Source organism: Helicoverpa zea, chromosome 21 (assembly GCF_022581195.2).
Source record: "Helicoverpa zea isolate HzStark_Cry1AcR chromosome 21, ilHelZeax1.1, whole genome shotgun sequence".
NCBI classification, from domain to species: domain Eukaryota; kingdom Metazoa; phylum Arthropoda; class Insecta; order Lepidoptera; family Noctuidae; genus Helicoverpa; species Helicoverpa zea.
In genome coordinates this window covers 678,017-702,200 of record NC_061472.1, presented here as the reverse complement: position 1 = coordinate 702,200, position 24,184 = coordinate 678,017, and the positions used below count along the sequence as shown (strand labels likewise).

Below are 24,184 nucleotides of genomic sequence, written 5' to 3'. Positions count from 1 at the left end.
ACTAGTTTAAGTGTTAGTCCCGTAAATTAAATTAATTTGTTAAACAGTTTAAAGTAGCCCCGCTTTTTAAATTATTTCAATTTCATATATACTTATAGATACCTACTTCGCTAGCCTGCGTACCTAAAAAAATTTTTAAACCTTCAAGAAATCAAGTAACAAAGATATAAAAGAAAAGTCTACTTGAGAACCTCATTCTGCCGAGGCTGCGGGTTGTTCGAAAGAGTTACCGCGGCTCTGGAACATAAAAGGCCTTCGACAGAACACGACGGTTTTTAGTCAGTAAGAGTCTGACACTCCCTCACCGCTGCTAACCCACAGCGGGAAGGGTCATTTGATGATTTTTAGCGTCGACACAAAAAACAAAACCCTTTTTTTGAAGTCGGTTAAAAATGACAAACGGCCAGTAACACTTGTTAAAAAAAAATACACGGGAAGGGGCGGCAAAATCGACAACTGCCCCGGGCGGCAGATACCCACGCTACGCCACTGAGACGTTGTATGGGATGGAATGTTGATGATACTTATTGTAATTCTATTGACATTTCTAATGAATAGTTAACAGAGGCCCGATTCTTCTATTTTTACTAAGCGACATACGATTCGATTCGACTGAGATCCAATCACGACTCGATTACGATTGAAGCGTATGTGGCATTCCGCAATTTTTTCTTGGAAATAAACGTCTTTATCCTTTTCTGTCATTTAATAATGAATCATTTTCTCTGCAATATGATTGTAGAGCAAACTACCGTATAGACCAGTGGTTCTTAACCGGTGGTCCGCGGACCACTGGTGGTCCCTGGAGGCATTCCAAGTGGTCCGCGAAGCATTGCTTCGCGACGTTGCTAATTTAACTTTATTTTTAACGACTTATCTATGCGAACAGGGGTTTTCGCATGGACGTATAAAAGATCCATCTTACTTGCCTAACAGAAAAAAAATATGTTTGGGCTACATTTTACGTAATTTTGGCTTTGAGTCTTAAAAAATAATGAAAATTTCGCGCTCGCTTCGCTCGCGCATTAAAAAGTGTGTGCCTTTGTTTTTGGATTTGTCAACAAACAAAAAGTAAACTACATTTGGGCCACATTTTACGTAATGTTTGGTTTGAATCCGAAAAAAAATTTCGCGCTCGCTTCGCTCGCGCATTTGGAAACTGAATGCATAAGTATGACAGTAAGTACTTACGTTTTGTAAACGCAATGTTTAGTTTGTAAATTAAGAATTTAGTTAAAGCTATTTAAATACGTACGTGGGTTTTCGAAGCTTCTGATTTTTAAAAACAAGCATAGAAATCTGTTGGATGCCACTGCCGACATGCGTTTAGTTTTGAGTAGTATTGAACCAAGAATTCAGAAGTTAGTTAAGAGAATGCAGCAACAAAAATTTCATTAAAATCTGTAAATTTTAGTTTTTTGCTAAATAATAAAGAAATGAGTGCTAATTATAAAGTGTGCTCGTATTTTTTATCAAAGAACCCTCAATTTAGGTAAACCATTGCGGTGGTCCCTGGGAAGACAAACTTTTGGTAAAGTGGTCCCTCATGCCAAAAAGGTTAAGAACCACTGGTATAGACAATCGCAAACCAATCTAATTACGTTGGAATACGATTGGTCTTATATTAGTAGCAAAATGCCCGATATGGTTAAAAGTGCTATTGCGATTCGATTTCGATTCGATTTCTATTCAATTTTGACATTATTAACTTAGGAGAATCGGGCCCCAGACTGACGATGAGACGAGACGGTTAAATGTTTGACAACTTATAAAATACGGACACTGATCATCGCGATCAAAATAGGTACCTATCTAAATTGTATTACCGTCCCTGTACACTAGCTAAATGTTTACGTAAATTATACAGTCGATAAGTAATAGTATTAAATCTTTTATGAAGGAAGATTACTACTTTAGTATTAAATCTTTTACGAAGTGTGTCTTTTTGTTTAACAAACAATAGTCATAATATTTAGCTACTGTTATGTAAGGTGGCGTAATTTCAATCAAAGATGATCTAACAAGAATCGTAAATTGTACCCGATGCCTAATTTTGCTTTTATTTACAAGAGTTGATCTACAAAACAATGCACCATTGCGTGAGACAAACCTCTTCTTGTACGAATACTACAGACTTGTCGCTAAACCTTGGCGGCGTAAATCTTGCACTCATCTCTTGGGTGTTACCTTATTGTTAATTATCCTCCACATCAAATCAAAGAAACCTAAATATCAAAGAAACTTTGTAAATAATAAGAATTCATATCATATCATTTATTGCATTCCATAATGTACTTTTGGTGGGAAAATATAAAATAATAGAGGTACCTGGTCACAATTATGGACCCTGATGGGCACAGCAAAATAGTTAGTTAATTAAGACGGTTAATGAAATCAGCTGGGTAGATACTATATGACATAGTTCAGGTAGGTACAGGTAATTCAGGTAAGTAATCTTCATTATGCTAACATCCTCGTGTCCGCTTGTACTTTGACCTCTATTGTGGTCACCATGAGAAGTCCAGTTCTTCACAGCCATCAGTCGCAATGGCATGGTGCTTTGTGCGAAGCCGGTCTACTGGAAATCCGGCCGGTAATCAATTGGAACGGCTAATCGAATTCGCTGAAAGAATTCGTTCCATGCAATTTTGTGAATGGGCTGTACTAATAGTTCGCTGTGGCTTTCGATGCTTTACTGGTATAATATTATGCTTCTATCAACCAAAAAAATATCCATACTTCGATCTGCAGACTGAGGGACTCCTACTAAGTGCCTACAACTTCTCCGACTCGAGAACTGAAAGCCTTCTAGGTCCGATAGTCAGCAGCCACACTGTCATTTTTGAAGTCGATAAGACAGTGTCAAAGAGTACATGGTAAGCAAGCAATTAATGCTGCTACTCTAGCACAAAAAACCAATAAGCCACAAAAATGCTGTTTGCAAAACATAGGCCGGTTAGGTAACCAAAGGGTTTTGCCATTTTGCTCCATTGTCTTCTCGACCTAGGTATAACATTTAAATGTTGTTACATAGCATTTTAACTATTCACATTGCATATAATATGCATAATTATCTCCGTTCTTAGTCCCATTGTTTATAAAGAACTTTGATTGTTTCCGTTCTCACGCGCTGAGTGGTGCGAATTTTTACTGGATTGTTAATTAGTCTAGGTACTAGTTAGAGGATATTTGACGTCATAATCTAAACATACACTGTCATAGCTGAAGGTATTGTTCTCATTGAGAAAGGGTTTCCTGTTTGGGCTACATCTGTGCTCCTTATGTAAAAACTAAGAGCTATTCAGACTTGGTTAAAGGTCGCCGGAAGACGCTGGATGCAGGTCGCTTCCAACAGGTATCTGTGGAGATCAAAGGGGGAGGCCTATGTTCAGCAGTGGACGTCCTATGGCTGAGATGATGATGATGATGATGATTCAGACTTGCGCACCAATTGTTCCGCACCACTATCTAGCAAAAACTCGATATCGAGCAAAAATCATGTTTGTTGTATGGGAACCCCCTAAAATCCTTTTTTTCCTAGTCTTCAAGAAATACACAATCTATGACAAATGCAACTGCCTAGCAGCCTGGTGACAGACGGCTGGACGGAGCGATAGCGACGTCTTTGTAGTAAGGGTACCGTTCTACATTTTGGGTACCTCCGAAACTCTAAAAATTTAATCTGAACAATTTGGTCTGTGGGGAAAACCTAAAATAATATTGCCTGTTCTATGATCCTGTTGGATTATCGCCGATATAGAATTCTAACGTTCGTGAATTGACTACATTTGTTTGAATTGGACTCTAACTGAGCACTATTTTTGTACATGGTAAGATAATCAGTATTGAGATAGGCCACTCTTGAAACCAATCACATGTCAGTAGTCTACTCCCGCCACGTGCCGAATAGGGCTAATAATGGACAACAAAGAGATCCTCAAGCCTCAAGTGACTCAGTTGATTCCTGTTGATCCAAAGTGACCTGACTCACGCAACTCCAAATACTGATCATAATCTCCAATGGCGTCTAACTGGTTGAGCAAAAACGTGCCATTTGGAGTAAGTAGCGATAATGACCGCGATCTTGCGAGATGCCAGATATCAAGTCTTGGCCACAATGATATCACCGCGGGAAATGTTAGTAAATACACACATTTGTCAGTGGCATTGTTGATGCCTCCCGAAGGCTGGCTACGCGACGGACAACTGTTGGTCACTAAGTAGTACTACTTAGATGTCCAATCTATCGTTGTCTTTGACACATGTCAAATACAAATGTAAATTGAAGAGTCTCGGTGCAGATTGGGCGATTTCCCTCTCTAGCTGATAAAGTCTGCTAGATTCGAGTTTAAAATGTATCCATGCGCGGGCGCATCATAAAATACTATTCATGAAAAATTTATGTATCATGGTATTTTTTCATCACGACATTTTTATTATGTAATGATGATCTGAAATAAAATAAGCAACCTTTTCAATAATACCAAAGGTTTCCTGACTTCAGATCGCACATAAGCAATGTAAAAATCGTATCGGCGATGAAATATACTATCATCGTGCGTTGGCGCAGTTGAGTGATAGTTGCTAGTCTGCAACCAGCCTAACATCGAAAAGGTGCGCGCGATTCATGTGCGGTCACAATTGGCGCATAATAGCGGCGTTCGGTGCTCAGTGCCGCGTCGCCGCCCGCATGCCCGCCACGCGCCGCCTGCTGACCGCGCGCTGGTTCGCGCGCCGCCGACAGCCCGACGAAGATGACGCCCGCCCTAGGACCCTCCCGCGCTCCGACATGGACCGCAGACCTCGCGTCTCCCGCGTCCTCTCCTCCCCCGCCAGAACGCAGCACCAGACGCATCCCCCGCTCGACGAAGAGTCCCTCGAACGAGCCTACCCCTCCATGGGACACCTCGAGTACGTCAACGCCGGCTCCTCGCCCCCCGCCGAGAGCGCCCCTAACATGTACGACAGCTTCGAAGAGCCACCCCTCGACCTAACTGCGCACATCTGCGAGGACTCGTTACGTCAGAGCGCGCACGAGCAGATGCGCGCCTTCGGCGGACGTCTGCGATTACTGGACGAACTAGAGACCGGGGTCATTACCGCAGAATCCGCCGCCACCACTTTCTCGACGGCATCGGAGGCTGAGAAGAACATATGCCTGTTCTGGGCAGCATTCCTGAAACTCACCAACTACCTGCAGCCTCTGATAGAGGTCGGAGCCGACCCACTATACTTTGATGCCTTGGGCCTGTCCCCTCTTCACGTAGCAGCTTTCAGCGGCTCCACGGAATGCGCCAATTATCTGCTGTCATGCGGCTCAGACCCTAATTACATGCCGAGATGCTTCGCCCCGCTCCATTGTGCCGCATTCGGGAACTCAGTGCAAGTGGCTAATTTGCTAATCAGTCGCGGTGCATCCGTACATTGCGCAGTGAAATATGTCAACTGTGAAGGTGGCCTGCTCCATTGTGCAGTGCGAGCTAACTCCGTGGAATGCCTTAAATTGTTTATATCCCACGGTGTCGACGTGAATCAAATTGAACCGGGCGGTACCAATGCTATACATCTCGCTGCCGATTTAGGAATGTTCCAGTGTCTAAGTATACTGCTCGAGACGCCCGGCGCGGACCCTAACGTGCGGACGCGCGTCGGCGACAGGGAGTCCACTGCCTTGCATCTGGCGGCTGACGGAGGATTCGTTGAATGTGTAGATTTATTGCTATCAAAGGGGGCCGAGGCCAGTCTAAAGAATCACAGAGGTTTCACTGCATTGCATCTGGCGGCGCGCTCATCGAGCTTGGAGTGTGTGGAATCATTGCTAAGAAAAGGAAACGCTGAACCGAACGCTAACGACTTCGACATGAGGACCCCATTACACGCCGCTATCGGCAAGTCCGACAGCGCTTGCGATATAATAGAAACTTTGATAAGCTGGGGAGCGAATGTGAACCAAAAAGATGAGTACGGCTTCACGCCGCTGCACCTTGCCGCCCTCGACGGCCTGTCTGCGTGCGTAGAGACATTAATCTACCACGGTGCTGACGTCACGACAAGGTCTAAAAAAGGAAACTCGGCGCTTAATGTAATAGCTAGAAAAACGCCGGCGTCTCTGGCGATGGTAACTCGAAAATTGGACTGTGCGATCACACTGCGACACTCACAGACGAGCAACAGGGAGGTTGAATTGGAGTTAGACTTTCGTAGCATACTGCATCATTGTTATCCGCGTGAGATTAGTTATTTGAATACGTTTGTCGACGAAGGGCAAAAAGAGGTTCTCCTACATCCACTCTGTTCAGCATTTCTATACATAAAGTGGGAAAAAATACGTAAATATTACGTAGCTCGTTTGTTTCTAAGCTTCATTTTTGTATTGTGCCTAACATTGTACGTGTTAACTGCCCTGGCACATAATTGTTACAACGGCAGTAAAGATATGGAAGAAACAATACAAGAGCAAGAACTTTGTCAGAAACAGTCCATTCTTGGCGATTTGTTACGGAAAAATCCATTTGTAATCGAAATGCAATGGTGGGTGCTAGCCGGAATCACGATATTTGAGATATTCAGAAAAGTTTACGGAATAGCCGGCTACTCCACTGTGAAACAATATTTGATGCAATCGGAGAATATTATCGAATGGTTCGTGATTGTGAGCGTGTTTCTCATATCGTATATCTACACCAACATCACGTACACCTGGCAGAATCACGTAGGCGCGTTCGCGGTGCTCGCCGGCTGGACTAACTTAATGATGATGATTGGACAGCTACCAGTTTTCGGGACTTATGTGGCAATGTACCAAAAAGTTCAAAAGGAATTTGCCAAATTACTGATGGCCTACTCCTGTATCTTAATCGGTTTTACTATAAGTTTCTGTGTAATATTTCCTGACTCATCTTCTTTCGCAAACCCTTTCATGGGCTTTATAACGGTCTTGACCATGATGATTGGCGAACTGAACCTCGATTTGCTGCTTAACGAGCCGGATGGGAACGACCCCCCTGTCCTGTTAGAGTTCTCAGCGCAGATCACTTACGTGCTGTTCCTAATGTTCGTGACAGTAGTACTTATGAACCTGTTAGTAGGTATAGCTGTCCATGACATACAGGGTTTGAGGAAAACCGCGGGGCTTTCAAAACTTGTCAGGCAAACAAAGTTAATATCTTACATGGAACTAGCCCTATTCAATGGCTATCTACCCAAATGTTTGTTAAAAATCCTTCATTCCTCAGCGTTAGTATCGCCGCAAGCTTACAGAGTCGTTTTGAGCGTCAAACCATTAAACCCGAGCGAGAAGCGACTGCCGCGAGACATAATGATGGCTGCTTACGACATCGCAAAAATGAGGAAGCAATACGGTCACACGATATCCTCGAGCGGCTCGACGACGGGCGCGTATTCCTGCTTCAAGAAATACGAGAACAACAATGACTCAGGGTACAGAGAGTACGGCTACTCCTCAGGGCTGGGCAGTCTGCAGGCGAGGCTGGACGAGACGTCAGAAAACGTGCGCCAGTTGACTCAGGAAGTAAGAGAATTAAAGAAACTGATAAACGCACAGCAGCTTGTGTTACAGCAGGCGTTGTCCGGCGCGATGGAGCGTTGATGATATAATGGCTGCCGTTTACTTTCAATGCCACTGTACACAAGTCAATAAACTACAGTGTGTTTTGTACCACATAGCTCGGTGTACTGGCTGACTTAAATTATTATTGAGTGGTGATATATTTTATTTCGTTTGTTTTACCTAGATAATCCACTGTTACACCGTCATACATTTTAATTAGGGTAGATGATAGTTGTAATAATATTGAGAGTTTTAGTTGTTATTTTCGGTGTAATTACGGTAGAGTAGGGAGTCGAGGGCTTCGTTCAAGAACAGTAGTGTTGTTTCGCAAAAAAAAAAACTAAATTTAAGGGCTGGTCCCAAATTATTAACTAAGTTTTGAATACCTTATTATTTTCAGATTATTAACTTGAGTTTAGGCCTACCTTATAAGCGGTATTAGGTATTGTAAAGTAATATTTAAACTGTAAATGAATGGAGTCTTAAAAAGACATATTTAAATTGTTTGCTGCAAAACGCACTGGACACTGTGATTGTAGGTATTATAGATTTTATTGTGATATTAATCGTGTCAATAAAAATATTTTTCCATTTCCAACGCTGTTTTCCTCATAACGTTTACCAACTCTTGCAGCATATAAAATTAACATAATCTATCGTAATGCCAGATAAAATCTCACCACACAATAAAACAACCAAGTTATATAGTTAGGTACCTATCTATTTCTGCAATAAACAATACAATAAGAATTTCTCACTCTTGGCTCAGCACGTACCTACCTAATTGCAGAAGAATGAGAATCTCACATTTAACTTAAAGAAAAACAAAAACAATGAGCTCATGCCTTTGCCATAAATAAACAAATCAATTGTATGTGTCATATTTAGATACAAGATGATTACCAATTTCGCGCACTTTTAAACTACATGGAAACACTAAGTCGGCATTCTTATAGACATTTATCAAAACAAAGGTGTTAGTAAGTCTTTCATAAGATAGTCGTAAGCATACAAACATAAAACAAAAGATACTCCGCAGTGTCCATTTCAATATGCGCAATTTTTAAATTACGCGCCATTCATCAGACACCCTTTACCCCTTGCTACTTCCCACCCCTATGTTTCGCGCGCAGCCTCAATGACAGCTGAGAACGAATCAAATAAGATTCTTATTTGCCAAAAAAATACGCCTTAGCTTGGAAATTGAGCTTTCTAGGACGAAAAAACATCTCAATCAGTGTAATATGCAAATTGGTGGTTTTAATTAACATAAACATCAACCTACCCCTTACTTGTTTCAGTGATTTTATTGTTTTCTGCTTGTTGTTATCAAAAAAAGATAAATATAACCTGCAAGTTTTGGAATTTTATTAATTTTGATGGTTTTGTTTTACATATTTATTTAAATAATTAGATAATGTTATAAAACACAAAAGAAAAAGTACTAAATCGATTCCGGATGCACTAGACTTGCATTAATTTAGACCGGACATCATCAATTTGACGTACCGTGTACTTAACAATAACAATGTTGACGTGAATTACCCATGCGCGGACCGCCATAAACCGGTCGATAATCAATTGCCTGAAGAGCACAGGATATCTAGATTCAGGTCTTGTCTCTGTCGAACTACCCCTTCCTAGTGCCCCTACCCTTGGGCGTGCATCTCGCGGCCCGGCCGGCTCTATTGATTTGAGTGCAGTTTGGCGAGCGGGTCATTCTACCCGGCACTCCAATGCAGGGCAGTTTCAAGATCCAGCTCATCAACATGGGAACTCGGGCGGCGGCATGTGAGTATTAGCCCTGATTAGCGCTTTACATTCAATTCAGTGAACGCCTTGCATGGAAATTAACGCGTTTGTTTTTCAGAGCTGTATGAGGGGCGTCGTTGAGTAGTGCTTTATATGTGTCCAAATGCAGGGACCACAGGATACCATGCAGTATTCGGTTTCGGACTCTGAGCTGAGCTTGAAAGGTGAGCTCGTACAAGCGAGCTATTCATTTTGTGGCACTTTTTGTTCCGGCACGTTAGCTTGCCTTGCCCCCTCAACTGTTAGGGTTGCCATCTGTGTCTCTTAGCCTCTGTCATATAATCATTATCTATAATTTTTAGTGACTTTCCAAACCTGCAATTTACTTAAACTCGCTTTCTCTGAAGCTACTCGGAGAAGCTGTGCGCTAGTGAACTATTTTTTATTGCCAATGCAGTTGTAGGTTTTTATATGTTTTTGACAGTTGTGTTAGTAATAGTATTTCTAATTACCATTATTTAAATCTACACATATTATATAATTCAATTAAATTCTTTTAGAGCTTCCTTTATAATTAAATTCTAATTATTAAAAAAAATATATTTAATTGTTAATGGGTGGGGCTTGCGAATAATTAGAGTAAGTAATTAAATAAGTACAAACTATTATTACAGCTTCCTGATAAAAACATAAAATCGTTCACTTAACAGTTCTGGAAAAATTGCTAGCAGCAGAACTTAATATTTTTTATTGCTCATCCAGTTGCAATTTTTTAATATTTTTAATACAAATATTGGGTACTATATTGCGTTTCTGTTGATGATATAAAATGCAAATTGCAATTAAATTGTTTAAACTTTGCATCAGATAATAAGTCTTTAATTGAGCGACCATTTGGAATGGATCGCTTTCTTGCACTATGTTGAATAATGACAAAATTAATTGGGTCATAGTTTTAAATATTTCCTCTCAATATGCATGCAATTAGATATAAAATTTAATATTTCTAGTAATTTTACTTTTAGGTGCTAGGGTAATTTCTATATAGCAAGACATAATACTTCAAGATGGTAACCCTGCCCCTTCTAGGTTTCATGTGTGCATTTCCTAGGTATTTGGTGTTGGTATCTCCGCTCTGCCCCGTTGTATCCTAGAATGTTCTCTATACAATGCGTGTTTAGTTCTACAGAGACAAGTATCCTGCTGTTGTTTCAATGTTATATGTATTCCTGATTCTGTTAATTTCTGGTCAAACTGTATTCTATTGGGTTAGAGTAGTGGGATAATATCTTTGAAATTGGGCCCTAGATATATGGCTTACAAAATGGCGGGCGGGTGGAAACAAAATGGCGGATGGTTACGCAACGTGGCACATCTGGCTTTGTTCCGGAAAATTCGGGCCACGCCCATGACGCAGTCGAGATGTACGCATGCGCGCAGGTAAGCAGTCCGCCATTTTGTGATACCCCTGGATCGCCTCAGACTCCGCTCAGCCTTTGTGTAAGCAAGACGTGTTACCGGCCGTGGGACATCATGAACTGAAGACCAGTCAGCATCCATTGCAGCCGTAGCTGGGATTCTGCCTAGGTACTTATTAACTTCGTTGAGCTTCAACTCTTCTTGTTCAATTATGATATTTTTTTATATTTAACTAAAATTAATTAAATGCAGTTTGACCTTTTAATTAATTTAGCAGAATCAGGTTCCCTGTTTGTGTGGCTCACCTTTCTGAAATGTTGGCTTAACCAGTATGTCTGTCCGTACCATCCCGCTGCTTATCCTAATGTGGCGGCTTTGTCTATCATACCTTTCATATTAATAAATATACTCTATTTATCTGATCTTACCCTTCTGTGTATGTCTATGTATGTAAATGTCCTAACTGTGTGTATTTGTTCTCTATATACTGTGCCTATAAAAATATTTTCTCTAAACTTATTTTTAATTTTTCTGACTTGGAAATTAACGGTAACTTTCTAAAATTGTATTAAATTAATCCTATCCTTTGATAATTATTACCTTGTATTATTTTTTATTTATTATGTAACAATAAAAATCGGGTTTAATATAATGTAACTTTTTCAAATTAAATTAAAATATTATTTTTTGTACTTTGTAAAATAATTTTTCAAGTTAAGATTTTCCTACTTATAATTTATTAAAATGCTTACAAAGACTAAATTGTCTTCAATCCATTTGCTGACCTTCTCAAATTATTTTTTTGCCTAAAATATATAACAATACAATGTGTAACATGATAAGCTCAAATTCCTTTGTTACTTTGGTGGGAATACTGGAATTTTTCCGAATTTTCTCCCATTCAGTAGAGTTACAAAAATTGAGCCTTATGCTCAAGAGAATAAGGTTCATTTTCTAACAAAGTAATATTAAACCAGTCTCATTCCCTTATTAGGAGTTATCTATTGTTACACATTGTATACTTGATTGTGTGTCTGTCGTAGAATTTGTTTCTAAACTGTTAGACTAGTTTGATGTTTGTTTTAGTTATATGTACTAGCATTTTTTTTTGGAAATGTAGTCAATGTACTTTATGGTAGATTGTATGGATATTTGCATGATGTATCTTTGTTTAGTCAATGAATATATTAATAAACAATATGTATTCAATGCTTTTTTATTTATGATTACCTGTATTATGAAATTGTATTATTTGCCTATTTTATGGCAAGCTCTATTTTTGCAATATATGATGATTGCCCCTCTAAAACTATTTAAAAATTATAATAAAAACTATGTCATTATTGTTTAACAAAACTTTGAACATTATTCAAGCATTAATAAACCTTTAATCGAACAAAGGACAAAATGGAAAATTCTTTTTTGAACATTCCAAAAATCTAAATCGGTATTGGCAAAAAATCTAAAAACCAAAATCTAAATCAAATCCGGAAAATGTAGAAAATCGATAAAAAAATCTATTTAAGGAGCAAAAATGGAAGGTTCTGGCACATTGGCACAACGCGCGGGACGCATGCGTGGCCTCCCCTCTCCCCTTACAGCATCCCCCTTGGTACTTGGGTCGCCGATCGATTGACCCGGCTGCTGCACATGCGTCCCGCGCCGTTAAAATCCGTGCCAAGCCAAGATGGCGGCCCGGCCGGAGCCTGTGGCCACGCCCAGGACGCGACACGGGTCACGCATGCGCCCCGCGCACCTACTTAAATGTGCCATACTCTGATTATTATTACAACTTCATTGGAAATTGGAAACCATTTTTGATATCAGGCAGTTTAATGAATAGCTTCTAGTTTATTTGATTAACATAAATCAATGACTTTCCTATTGAAGACAATCCGGTATTTGGTTTCATTTCGAACTCAACGCTTTTTCGTTTGACGTGACATTTCAGTAAGAAACGCGCATGCGTCTTATCTTCGCGCGATATTTAAGAAGATCTCTTTAACGTTTTCCTTTGTACTGACTTAAGGTTTATTTAATACACAATCACTTAATAACATTTTGATCAAGCACAATATTCTTTGAAATGGAAAAAACCTTTCGTAATAACTAAACTTTCTCACTAGTCACTACTTTCCGATGGTGCTGCATTTAGAACCTGACAAAGAATAAAGAACAACCTACTTTAGAATTTTTGTTTCCGTCCGTTGTTCTACACACCTATACACAATTCGACGGTTTCTTAGTACTTCAATATTTTGAGGGTAGTCCGATATTTGTAGCGTCGCTAAGTAGCGGATTATCGTAATTTTTTAATACCAGAGTTTGAAATAAACGTTCAATCATTTTAATCTGGTATCATTATCGTGGAGATTATTGATGATGATGATTAAACAGCATTTTGAGCTACCTACGCGATGAAAAAAATAGATGAACACGTAGACATCTGAGGTGGTCGAATATTTAACAGAAGCAACACTGGGGTTGCTATTTGCAATTGCCCCTCTTCATAAGGGTGGCTTTATATACGAATTCTCAAAACATTATTTTATGTACTAGACATTAAATAAGATCGGACATAAGGGGACTTAATTCGTTGGATACTTTGAGGGTTGCATTTTAGAATTAAAAAGTTGATGGGTGTCACGTAGTCTCATATACTTTTAGTTATTTTGACTGGTCTCTTGTTTCAGACTGAATTATTTGATTTTTAACTCACGATAAAATGGTTCTTGAGGAGTTTTCTGTTTAATAGTCTATCCGTGTCAAGCTTAACTGCTTAACGGAATAACTCATGAACGTGACTGCTAAGCCGATTTAATATAGTCCAGATTTGGAGTCTCAACGTAAGCTTTTAAATAAGGATGACGTGTTCAGCAGTTAGGAGCAATAGGAACCTACATATTAACTTATGTTTTAGACGTAAACAGTAATGACATAGCAACTTTCCTATCTGAAAATGTAAAGGCATCTTCTCTAGCCACTACCGATACAATATAACAGGATACATATAACGAGCCGTGTCATACAGTTACAGCAAAAATCCGCAGCCTTTACGACGCCCAGCTGCGGCTGCAACACAACATTCAGCCCTTACCACTCGGCACTGACATTGCCAACACCGTCAAGTACTTCTCACAGACCCTTCTCAGTAAGTACATCCATATTTTGGAATACTAGGTCTTTAGGGAGATTACCATTTAGGGATACAGCATGCAGTCTTTCCATGATATAGAATTGGTCTCCTACGAGGCCTATTATTTCCGGTCACAAATAATGCTTTTGTTACAAAACGAATGTTGAATAAGCCTGAGTAATCAGTACCCTAACTGTTCTGCCATCATCAGATGAAAGAAGTCAAATCTTTGACTTAGCAGTTCCATGTTATTTAGCCTTCCACCAATTCTTCTAGAAAACCCCAGTGGTCACGCCTATTAGCTATCGATTTTTGGAAAACATATTCTGATGTGTCCAAAACTTGTGTAGGCGTCCTCAAAGATGTCCCACGGTCACCACTTGAGATGTTGCGGGATGCTGACAATGATAGCGAGAGAATGGGTCTGTACCCTAACCTGGACTATAAGAGCCTGTTCAATGCGCTCTCGGGGCTCGTTGACTCCACACCACATCTGCAGTATGGGACATTACGTAAGTACCTAATACCTACAAAACTACAGGGGTGCAAAAATAATAATGTAAGAAACTACTAGGTGGATTTGAGTAAACTTTGACATCGATTTTTCGGTTAGTAAACTCATCTGCCGAGCCTTTTCATTCCCTCTTAGTATACTAGCCTCAGGATTAAAAGTTCCTTAAATATTATTAGAAGCGGTTTCATAGTCTCACAATTTTCAGTAAACATTTTAGTGTAGTTTGCCAAATCAAAAGAATAGTTCCAAAACGTTTTACCAATCAATACCTACGAAAAAATAAAAATAGAAAAAGTTATGTCGTCGCCAATTACGAGTATATTCGGTAGACCTGATACAATTCAAATTACGACTCCAACTTCGTCCCCAGCATTCGGGCAAGCCATCCTCCAATGCCTGGGCTGCCTGCTCCCGTTCTTGGAGTACGACATGATCGACAACCTGCCCTTCCTGGTGGCGTATTGCGTCGCCATGTTCCCGGTGGCGTTGCATCAGGAGATACTCCATCTGCTGTCATATTACATCTTGCCGTTTACCATCAGTGAGTATTCTTTTTGCTTTGATAACGAAGAGCCAAAAAAAGATGTGTAAAATAGCATTTCTTGGTAAAATATATAGTTTTTATCTGATTATCTGTCAGTTGCAAAAAGATGCATTAAAGTAAAAGCTTCTCTAAATCTACTGCTGACTCTTTCTTTGTCAACAAGATAAAAATTATTAGCAATAGATTTAACGAAGCTTTATTTTTAATGAATCTTCTGCAACTTTCGGTGTATGTAGTAGTAACAACACTATGGGTCAAGCCCATCAAGATCTTTTAAGTTCTTTTACGCTCACCAACAACCCATTTTTTCATGTAGCAGATCGAAATACAAAAGCAGTGTCATTTAAAATGTACAAAGTACAAGACAGTAATGTTCTGTGTTTCTTCAGCACGCAAATACGCGGGTATGGAAGAAGAGAGCCAGGCGTCGCAGTCAGTTGCCGCTATCATCATGATGGTGTTCCAGCACTCAAGCAATCCAGGTAGGTGCCCTTCATGAAACGTGGGTCGTGCCAAACATAATGGCGGAAGCGATACATGGCACTATTCGCTGAAGAGGAACCTGTTTTAGTTATCAACGGGAAGCCGAGTACAAGGCACGAGCCGGCATGTATGTGTGAATGTGCCATTAAGTTTGGCGTGAACTATGTCAAAACTCCCTACATTATTATTCCTTCAGTGTAGCTAGACGTGAAAAGCACTTTCTCATCATCATCATCACAGCACCAACGCAACAGTATTCTCTCGAGTTAGCAGACTTCGAGCTCGGTTTTGTAAGCGTGTGTACGCTCGTATACGCGTGACATTTACATTTGTCGTGCGTATACGCGGGTACAAGCGCTATCCTATGCGACGAATCAGCCTGTCACGCATCGAAACGACAAGAAATTCCTGAAACAAAAAGCAAATGGCGTCCGTACAAGTTAACGCAAGACTATCGTTAGATGGCGCTACTAGTTTAGTCGCATTGAAACAGCTTTCTGCGCTCAAGAAGTGACGTAATACTACCGAATTGCGCAATTTGACCAGTAACGCCACCTAGCTGACGGAAGAAAACTACGCAATTCTGTAATGTCTCCCTAAATCTACCGCCAGATGGCGCGGCATAAAGCGCCACCTAGTGTTACAAAGAGTATTTTTTTTGTGTCTAGAATAAGAGTGGCGATAATGTTCAATAGATGGCAGCACTTTAGAGGCACTGTCGCATTGCGGCAGTGTTTCTCTAGTGGCGCCGTCTGGCGGTGACAAGCGCGGTCGTAAAAATGATTTATGAGTTTGTTCACCCTCCAGGAACTTAGCCGTTTCGGCCAATTGTGGTGTACCTACCTTTGTTGAGAACATAATTTCACTTGTTGGCTTAGTTGAGTGACTATGGTAAATTATTCAATTCATGTTTATAGGGTTTATTATGAATTCATAATTTGAATTTGAACAGTTTTCCTTGTTTAATTTTGGAATTTGTCTTTCATTCTTTGATTTGTTGTGTTCCTTCATAAGTGTTAAGTATACTTCAGTATTTTAATGTTTTATTTAACTGATATACCTAGCTTAAACTTGAATTCAATTAATTATGTTTTCATGCATGTCAATTTCAACCAGCCATGTAAATAAGCATGACTTCATACCTTAACTTTAAGCTTTCAACTGCTTAGTTAACTTCAAGTCTCAACACTGCCGTCACTACAATATATGCAATCTGGTTACCTCCCAGCACACCACTGCCAGCTCCTAGAATGCCTGATGTCAATGAAGCAGTCAGTAGTGAAGGACATACTATGTGTCATCGCGTATGGCACGTGGGGGGCACGGCTGTCGGCTGCCAAGTTGCTGTTCTACTACTGGCCGCCTTTTGATGCCAAGCTCTTTGATCGGAAGGGACTGCTGTGCAAGTTTTCTAGTGAGTATCATTTTGTGAAAGAAAGACGTTAGGATAGATAGATAGCATAGCATTGTGCCTTAATTAAATCGATCAATGTTGAGTGATTTGCCTTTAACTTTAATTTGAATCGGGAACAACTCACTCTCACTAAGAGTAAGCAAAATAATACGGAGTTCAGCGCCTTTTTACATCGAATGAAGTTAGAAGCATTAAAGATTTGAATCTTTGGGCCGTTAAAAAATATTGCTTGTCAACTAAACCTTGCAAATTAATCAATTTCGATTGCCGGTAATAGAAGAGCTCTTCTTTTATCTTTGTAACACTCCTGAAGCAGGATCTTATAAATCTGCACATTGCAGATGACCTGGTCCCATTCCTCTGCCAGCGTGATATGTGCCCCAACGCTGGCAGCGCTGAGGCAGCCAAGGTGTGCTACGACCACTGCATCAGCGTGACCTTCGCGTCTGACAGTCCACCACCACTCTACCTCTGCATTGAGTGCGCTAATGAGATACACAGGTGTGTATTTGTCAAGTTTCTCAAACTTATCATCCACTTGTCTTAACATAACTTTTTGGCACTTTTACCACATTGATGAACGTTCTTCACCCCAGTTTTCCCTCTCTGTGCTGTCGAAAATTCATTAACACACATATATCATTGAATTTTCATACGCATATCTTTGTTTACACATTTATTTCGTTAGTTTATATATTTATGTCATTACATTACACACTAATGTCTTTACCATACATTTAAGTCATAACATTACAGACCTATGTCATTACTTTATACATTTATATCCTTACATAACACGTATATGCCGATATTAATGGCCTTACTACAAAAACTTAAACGTCTGTTTTACACCTGTCTAAAAAAATGTAGCTGCAAAATGAACCATATGTCAACGTCATAATTTGTCATTTTTTTAGACAAGTCTTAAACTGGCGTTTAAAAGTTTTTGTGGTAACACGGTAAAAGTTTAATTCAAATTCCAGAGAGCACCCGAATCAGCGCTTCTTCGATATCCTACACCCACAACAACAGGTGTCCATGGTTTGTGAGAACAAGGTAATGAGAAAACTTGTTCTAAAAATGTATTCTTTTCATTAAGGTATTTTTAAGTAAGTTATTTTATTTCAGAACTGTCGGTCTACAGATAAGGCAGCATATTCGATCTGCTTTTCCAACGAATGCGCTAGTTACAATGGGAACCATCCTATCAGGTAGGTCTTACATTAAAAGAATTGTACTAACATATAGTTGGTTTTCTCGTATGTATAGTTTTATAACCAGATATCTTCTTTGCGTGTAAAGATTACCTCATCATCTTATTTACTCAGCCTTTTCCCAACTTTGTAAAGAGTTCATGTTGGGTTTTGGGGGGCTTTTGACGGTCAATGCAATTTTTTTTTGTAACCAAGTTTGAATAAATGATTTTGAGTTTAGGTTTCTTTTGAATTGGTGTTGGTTTCCACTCTTATTGGATGTATATTGGAGGTTAAATAATGATGAACTGGCACCAGGTACTGCCAGCAGTGTCACGGCAACCGGCACAACAGCCGACGCGGCGGCGACCACGTGGTTCACACTCGCCTGCCGCTCGCCTGGCAGATGGACAGCGACATGCAGACCAACCTCGTCGAGGCCATCATTAGGTACTGTCACACTGATGCTGCACCGGCACCAGCTACTGCCAGCAGTGCTACTCCAACCGGCTCAATCTACGTACAGTCAAAGGAATCCAGGTCCCCCTAGTATAATTGGACGACGAACGGCAAAGGCCTATTTGGAACGTGCGTATCACGTTGAACCAATGTGAAGTAAGGCATAAGGTCATATACCACATAAAGCATTTCAGAATGTAATGGTTTCACTTCCTTATGTTAAAATCTATCTAAAAATCTGTCAAAAACACTTTTCTCCGCAGCCTCCTAAAAGAAGCCAAGCCCATCAATATGGAAGACCCTGACAGTTCCACCGAGCAACTGAAGCCTCCACTCAGCGTGGACTTGCCAGATCCCATCTCTGTTGAAGATCGACAGCTTTTGGGCAGGTCAGTTATCGGATTTCCTTAAGGAAAAGGCAGAATTGATCGTTATAGTGTCAATTGCAGGTTTTTATTAACCTGAAAATCAAAGTATCGCATTTTGCCCCTGGAGTGGTTGTCTAGTATTTATCTCGAATTGCCAATTGTTATTGAAAATGATGGTCAATCGAATTGTGTTTTGGTTCAAGATATGGTGTGTGGCTGATGGTTGGGCTGTGCACTCCCAACCCTGACACTCCAGACGAGATCCTGGGGCGTTTGCTGTCCGTGCTGTTCCACTGGTTCCATGTCACATCCTTCTCATATACAGGTAAGAATGAAGTTTGGCAATTCTATCATGTCTCCTTTTTTAAGTTTTGTTAACCTTTTCCTGTTCGCCATTCTAACTTAAAGTATTTGAAGTATTTTTACAACTGCCTGGTCCTTCTTACCTCAAGCCGGGTCATCCACACAATCTGTCTGGACACAATACCGGAGGACACCGGATCAACTGCATTATTGCTTGTCGCTATGCCGCACGGTATCTGAGCGCGAAGGATCGTCCAGTGTACACCCGGTAGTCGACTGTACTCCTAAATACAGCTGTCCAAGGAGACTTGAACGTATCCGTTATGTGGATATATCTATCCATGTGTCTATTGTTTTCAGGCGAAACGGCAAATACAGTGGAAAAACTAAAATGGTCTCACGTATGTGGATGGGTGCGGGGTATAGCGGAGACACATCGCTCGGTACTAGTGGCCTGCCTGCTGCCGCACCCGCCGCACTACACGCGCCAGGCCGGACACTGGGACAACCTCGCTTCCAAGACGCATCATCTCAAGGACGGACTGAACAGGTACAGTAGTGTATACACCGCTCGGTACTAGTGGCCTGCCTGCTGCCGCACCCGCCGCACTACACGCGCCAGGCCGGACACTGGGACAACCTCGCTTCCAAGACGCATCATCTCAAGGACGGACTGAACAGGTACAGTAGTGTATACACCGCTCGGTACTAGTGGCCTGCCTGCTGCCGCACCCGCCGCACTACACGCGCCAGGCCGGACACTGGGACAACCTCGCTTCCAAGACGCATCATCTCAAGGACGGACTGAACAGGTACAGTAGTGTATACACCGCTCGGTACTAGTGGCCTGCCTGCTGCCGCACCCGCCGCACTACACGCGCCAGGCCGGACACTGGGACAACCTCGCTTCCAAGACGCATCATCTCAAGGACGGACTGAACAGGTACAGTAGTGTATACACCGCTCGGTACTAGTGGCCTGCCTGCTGCCGCACCCGCCGCACTACACGCGCCAGGCCGGACACTGGGACAACCTCGCTTCCAAGACGCATCATCTCAAGGACGGACTGAACAGGTACAGTAGTGTATACACCGCTCGGTACTAGTGGCCTGCCTGCTGCCGCACCCGCCGCACTACACGCGCCAGGCCGGACACTGGGACAACCTCGCTTCCAAGACGCATCATCTCAAGGACGGACTGAACAGGTACAGTAGTGTATACACCGCTCGGTACTAGTGGCCTGCCTGCTGCCGCACCCGCCGCACTACACGCGCCAGGCCGGACACTGGGACAACCTCGCTTCCAAGACGCATCATCTCAAGGACGGACTGAACAGGTACAGTAGTGTATACACCGCTCGGTACTAGTGGCCTGCCTGCTGCCGCACCCGCCGCACTACACGCGCCAGGCCGGACACTGGGACAACCTCGCTTCCAAGACGCATCATCTCAAGGACGGACTGAACAGGTACAGTAGTGTATACACCGCTCGGTACTAGTGGCCTGCCTGCTGCCGCACCCGCCGCACTACACGCGCCAGGCCGGACACTGGGACAACCTCGCTTCCAAGACGCATCATCTCAAGGACGGACTGAACAGGTACATTACACATTAAACAGGGAACATCAGTTCAGCAATTATCCGAACTCGTAAAGAAAAATATACAAGAAATTACAAAAATACCCATAAGGCCCAAGTTAGTTAGTAGACTCGGGCCTAGAGCTAAACGCCCACGTCAGACTTTTTACAGAAGATATAATCGGATCAATTCCTCTTAGATCAGTGTGTTTTATTTTTCTCCTACAAAAAATCGGGCAGCCTTAAGCGAGTTAAAAGCCCCCTAAAAAAGAGTCATTAGCTATACATCAAATCGCATCACTACATGATGGGATACTCTAAACTATATTTTTAACTTCAAAACAGCGCCATAAATAAATGATGTTAACTTTTTTATCCTCAGATTATATTGCTTGATTCCGTACGGCATCATCACCCAGTCAATCTGGGACTACATCATGCCGGCCTGGATGGAAGCCATATGCACTGATGTGCCGGAGAAGGTATGATACCATCACACTAATATATGAACACTATGTATTTGTGTGTGTCTTTAATATTTCTTCCCGAATTTGATCGGGATTGCTAGAATATAGGGATAAAAAATTGAGTGTGCAAACTGCCGCAGTGAATTAATACACATAGGGGAACTTTTTATCTGAGTACAGGAAGTAATTCCGGACACGGGAAACTGCGGCACAAGCTAGTAATCTAATTTGTCACTTTCCTTTCCCAAAACTCACTTTCTGCAGTTGCAAGTATAGGATTACCGAATGTAGGTTAGAAGGCTTAGCAAATGCAGGTTAGGTTACTTACCAAATGTTTTATGCAGTTGACAGCTGTAAGTTTTCAAGGGAAAATGCCGTCATTTGTACTGATTGATAGCAACTGTCAACTGCATTAAAAAACGTCCAGACTAATATATCTTACCTTTTGATTTCTTATTTCAGGAGTTGATGGAGCTGAAAGTACCTCTAGGCAAGATCCTGGAGCCGGAAGGTGCGATGGTAGGCGTGGATGAGAAGAACTTGTACAAGTTCGCTGTACTGAAAGTTACTAACACACCTACACCTGATACTGTGTTACCTGTGCTTGAGTGGTTCCAGGTATGTACAAACCAAATCTGTACTACCCGTGCCGATAAAGAATGGGATTAGAAATCGCGACAGCTGTATTTACCTCTCGCTCATACACTTGTAGCACATGAGCGAGAGTTGAATACAGCTGTCGCGATTTCTAATCCCATTCTTTATCGGCACGGGTAGTACAGTTTTTTTTTTTTAATTGTTTGATGTGATGACACAAGTTACTTATGAGTCGGCCAGTTTAAACATGGACAATTATGTTTTAATTGACACCAATTAATAGAAAAAAAGTTTATTATTTTTTCTTAGTTTTTGCTGCATAATTAATAACATTGGCGTTCTGCAACAGAGTTGATCTTATTGTTGATCTATTCTGCATTTCGAAAAGGTGGTGTGCCAGCACATCAAACTACTAAAATCTGATTTTATTACCCAAGAAAAAAGATCCAGAGGAATTGAGAACCTTCTCGTTTTTGGAAAGTTATATAGTTGAAAATGCCTATAAGGTTCAAAGTTTTTAGGGTCAATTTTACAAATTGGAGTAACTTGATGTGTTTCATCTATACTTACCTGTGTGTACCTTACTATCAACAACACAAGTCAGTATATAACATAGTACACTTTCCGTCAGACGATATCGATGCTAGAGGTACGCATCCCGCTGTCGCAGCTGTTCGACCTGTTCAGCCACTGCGTCGTCAACCTGCCCGAGAAGATATTCAAACCGCCTACGCTAGGTAAGCTTATATGTACACAGTTATTTAGTCATTGTTAGGATGGTACGTAATATAAATATTTAAATAAATATCACTATTCAATTCCACTTCTGACATCTAAAGACATTGCTTTAAACTTAACGTACAACAGCCGGACGTGAAACTGCAACGTCACGTAAATTATTTTTGGATTCGTAAAACTTTAAATTGGCTGCTGATAAATCGGCTTTCAACCAAATAACACCGCATTCCGATGCGTTAAACGTTTTAAGAGCTACTCTTTTTTTTTTAATATTTTATTCGATTTAACACTTCCTTTTACAATTAAAATCTTCAATCTAAATAATAATATATTTTCAACTATATCTCCCAGATGGCTCCAAACCCAAGGACTCGAAGGATTCTCCGAACAACGACAAGGAGAAGAAGGACAAGGATGACCAGGTCAAGCCGCAGAATCTTACCTGCTGCATACTGATGCTCGACATACTCCTCAAACAGGTCCGTTACACTGCTGTTTATATCTATGCTAATTATATGGAGATATGTAAGTCTGTATGTAAGGGTAATCTTTGGAACCACTGGTCGGATTAAAAAAAATCATTCAGTGTTAGATAGTAATAGAGAAAGGGTATACTTTTAATCCGGGTTCGTGCAGAGGTTCCCACGGGTTACGAGTGAAACCGCAGGCAGAAGCTAGTTTATAATATGATCCCTTTTTTATTTCAGGCCTTCATGCTATTTTGTTTGACGATCTGTTATTTTTTGTACGGACAGCTTATTTGCTATCCTAATCTGTCAAATTTCTTCAATAGGTAGTTAACCTTATCACGATAGTTTCCACTACTCAACGGCAAATCTATCACCTGTGAAATTTTATAGATTAGCGTCGGTTGATCTTCTGTAACTAGCAGGTCAAGCGATGCTATTCTGTCGAATTCGACCAAACGCCGATGACAGCTGTAATAAAATAAATTAACAATTTAAAACGTAATAGGTATGTAATTAGGTTGTATATTCATTTACATATTGAGAACGGTAACTTACGAAACTCGCAATAGGCCCTCAGAATTCAAGCACAAGCGTCTTTATATGAAGCGGTTTCAAACTAGAAGATCATCCACAAAGCTTTGTAAGAGCGTGTACGCGCGTATACGCGCGACATCTGCCACCGCGCGGCTTGTACGCGTGTTGTCGCGCGTATACGCGCGTACAAGCGCTGACTATATAACTGATAGCTGCAGATGCAAGTGAACAAGCTAATTTACGGTAAAACTTTTTTATGAAATTTTAACTTTATGAACGCAAATCTGAGCCAAGCTCTTCATTGTGTCCGGGGCTGCGGGATTGTTCGAAAGTTACCGCGGCGCTGGTACATAAAAGACCTACGAAGGAACACGATGGGTTTTAGTCAGTAAGAGTCTGACACTCCCTCACCGCTGCTAACCCACAGCGGGAGGGGTCTTTGATGATTTCCCATCGGAAAAAAGCTCTTCTTTGAGCATAAACTTTCTAAAAATGAATAAATGTGTGTTGTTTCCTCACCATAATATGATTGTACTAGATGGAGCTGCAACAGCGACGCATCAACAGTCAGAACGTGAGCAGCGAGGCCACCAAGCTGCTGCGGCTGATGCTCAAGTCCAACCAGACCAACACTATTGAGCATGGT

At 41.1% G+C, this 24,184-nt stretch overlaps 2 protein-coding genes across 2 annotated transcripts in view; both read left to right on the top strand.

Moving 5' to 3' along the window:
* Positions 1-4,661: 4,661 nt before the first annotated feature.
* On the top strand, positions 4,662-8,165 carry LOC124640971 (transient receptor potential channel pyrexia). Its single transcript, XM_047178960.1, has one exon. It carries the CDS (start codon positions 4,691-4,693, stop codon positions 7,607-7,609), a length of 2,919 nt encoding a protein of 972 aa, XP_047034916.1. The 5' UTR covers positions 4,662-4,690; the 3' UTR covers positions 7,610-8,165.
* An 835-nt stretch (positions 8,166-9,000) lies between these two features.
* The window catches only part of LOC124641015 (protein unc-79 homolog), a 63,357-nt gene continuing 48,173 nt past the window's right edge, over positions 9,001-24,184 (top strand). The window contains exons 1-18 of the mRNA XM_047179023.1: positions 9,001-9,361; positions 13,773-13,892; positions 14,228-14,389; positions 14,762-14,932; positions 15,325-15,417; positions 16,647-16,832; positions 17,174-17,333; positions 17,816-17,888; positions 17,961-18,043; positions 18,344-18,475; positions 18,748-18,873; positions 19,056-19,177; positions 19,516-19,705; positions 21,115-21,214; positions 21,662-21,817; positions 22,428-22,533; positions 22,886-23,013; positions 24,077-24,182. Coding sequence (XP_047034979.1) covers positions 9,307-9,361; positions 13,773-13,892; positions 14,228-14,389; positions 14,762-14,932; positions 15,325-15,417; positions 16,647-16,832; positions 17,174-17,333; positions 17,816-17,888; positions 17,961-18,043; positions 18,344-18,475; positions 18,748-18,873; positions 19,056-19,177; positions 19,516-19,705; positions 21,115-21,214; positions 21,662-21,817; positions 22,428-22,533; positions 22,886-23,013; positions 24,077-24,182 — 2,269 coding nt within the window. The 5' untranslated portion in view covers positions 9,001-9,306. The remainder of the gene's footprint in view (positions 9,362-13,772; positions 13,893-14,227; positions 14,390-14,761; positions 14,933-15,324; positions 15,418-16,646; positions 16,833-17,173; positions 17,334-17,815; positions 17,889-17,960; positions 18,044-18,343; positions 18,476-18,747; positions 18,874-19,055; positions 19,178-19,515; positions 19,706-21,114; positions 21,215-21,661; positions 21,818-22,427; positions 22,534-22,885; positions 23,014-24,076; positions 24,183-24,184) is intronic.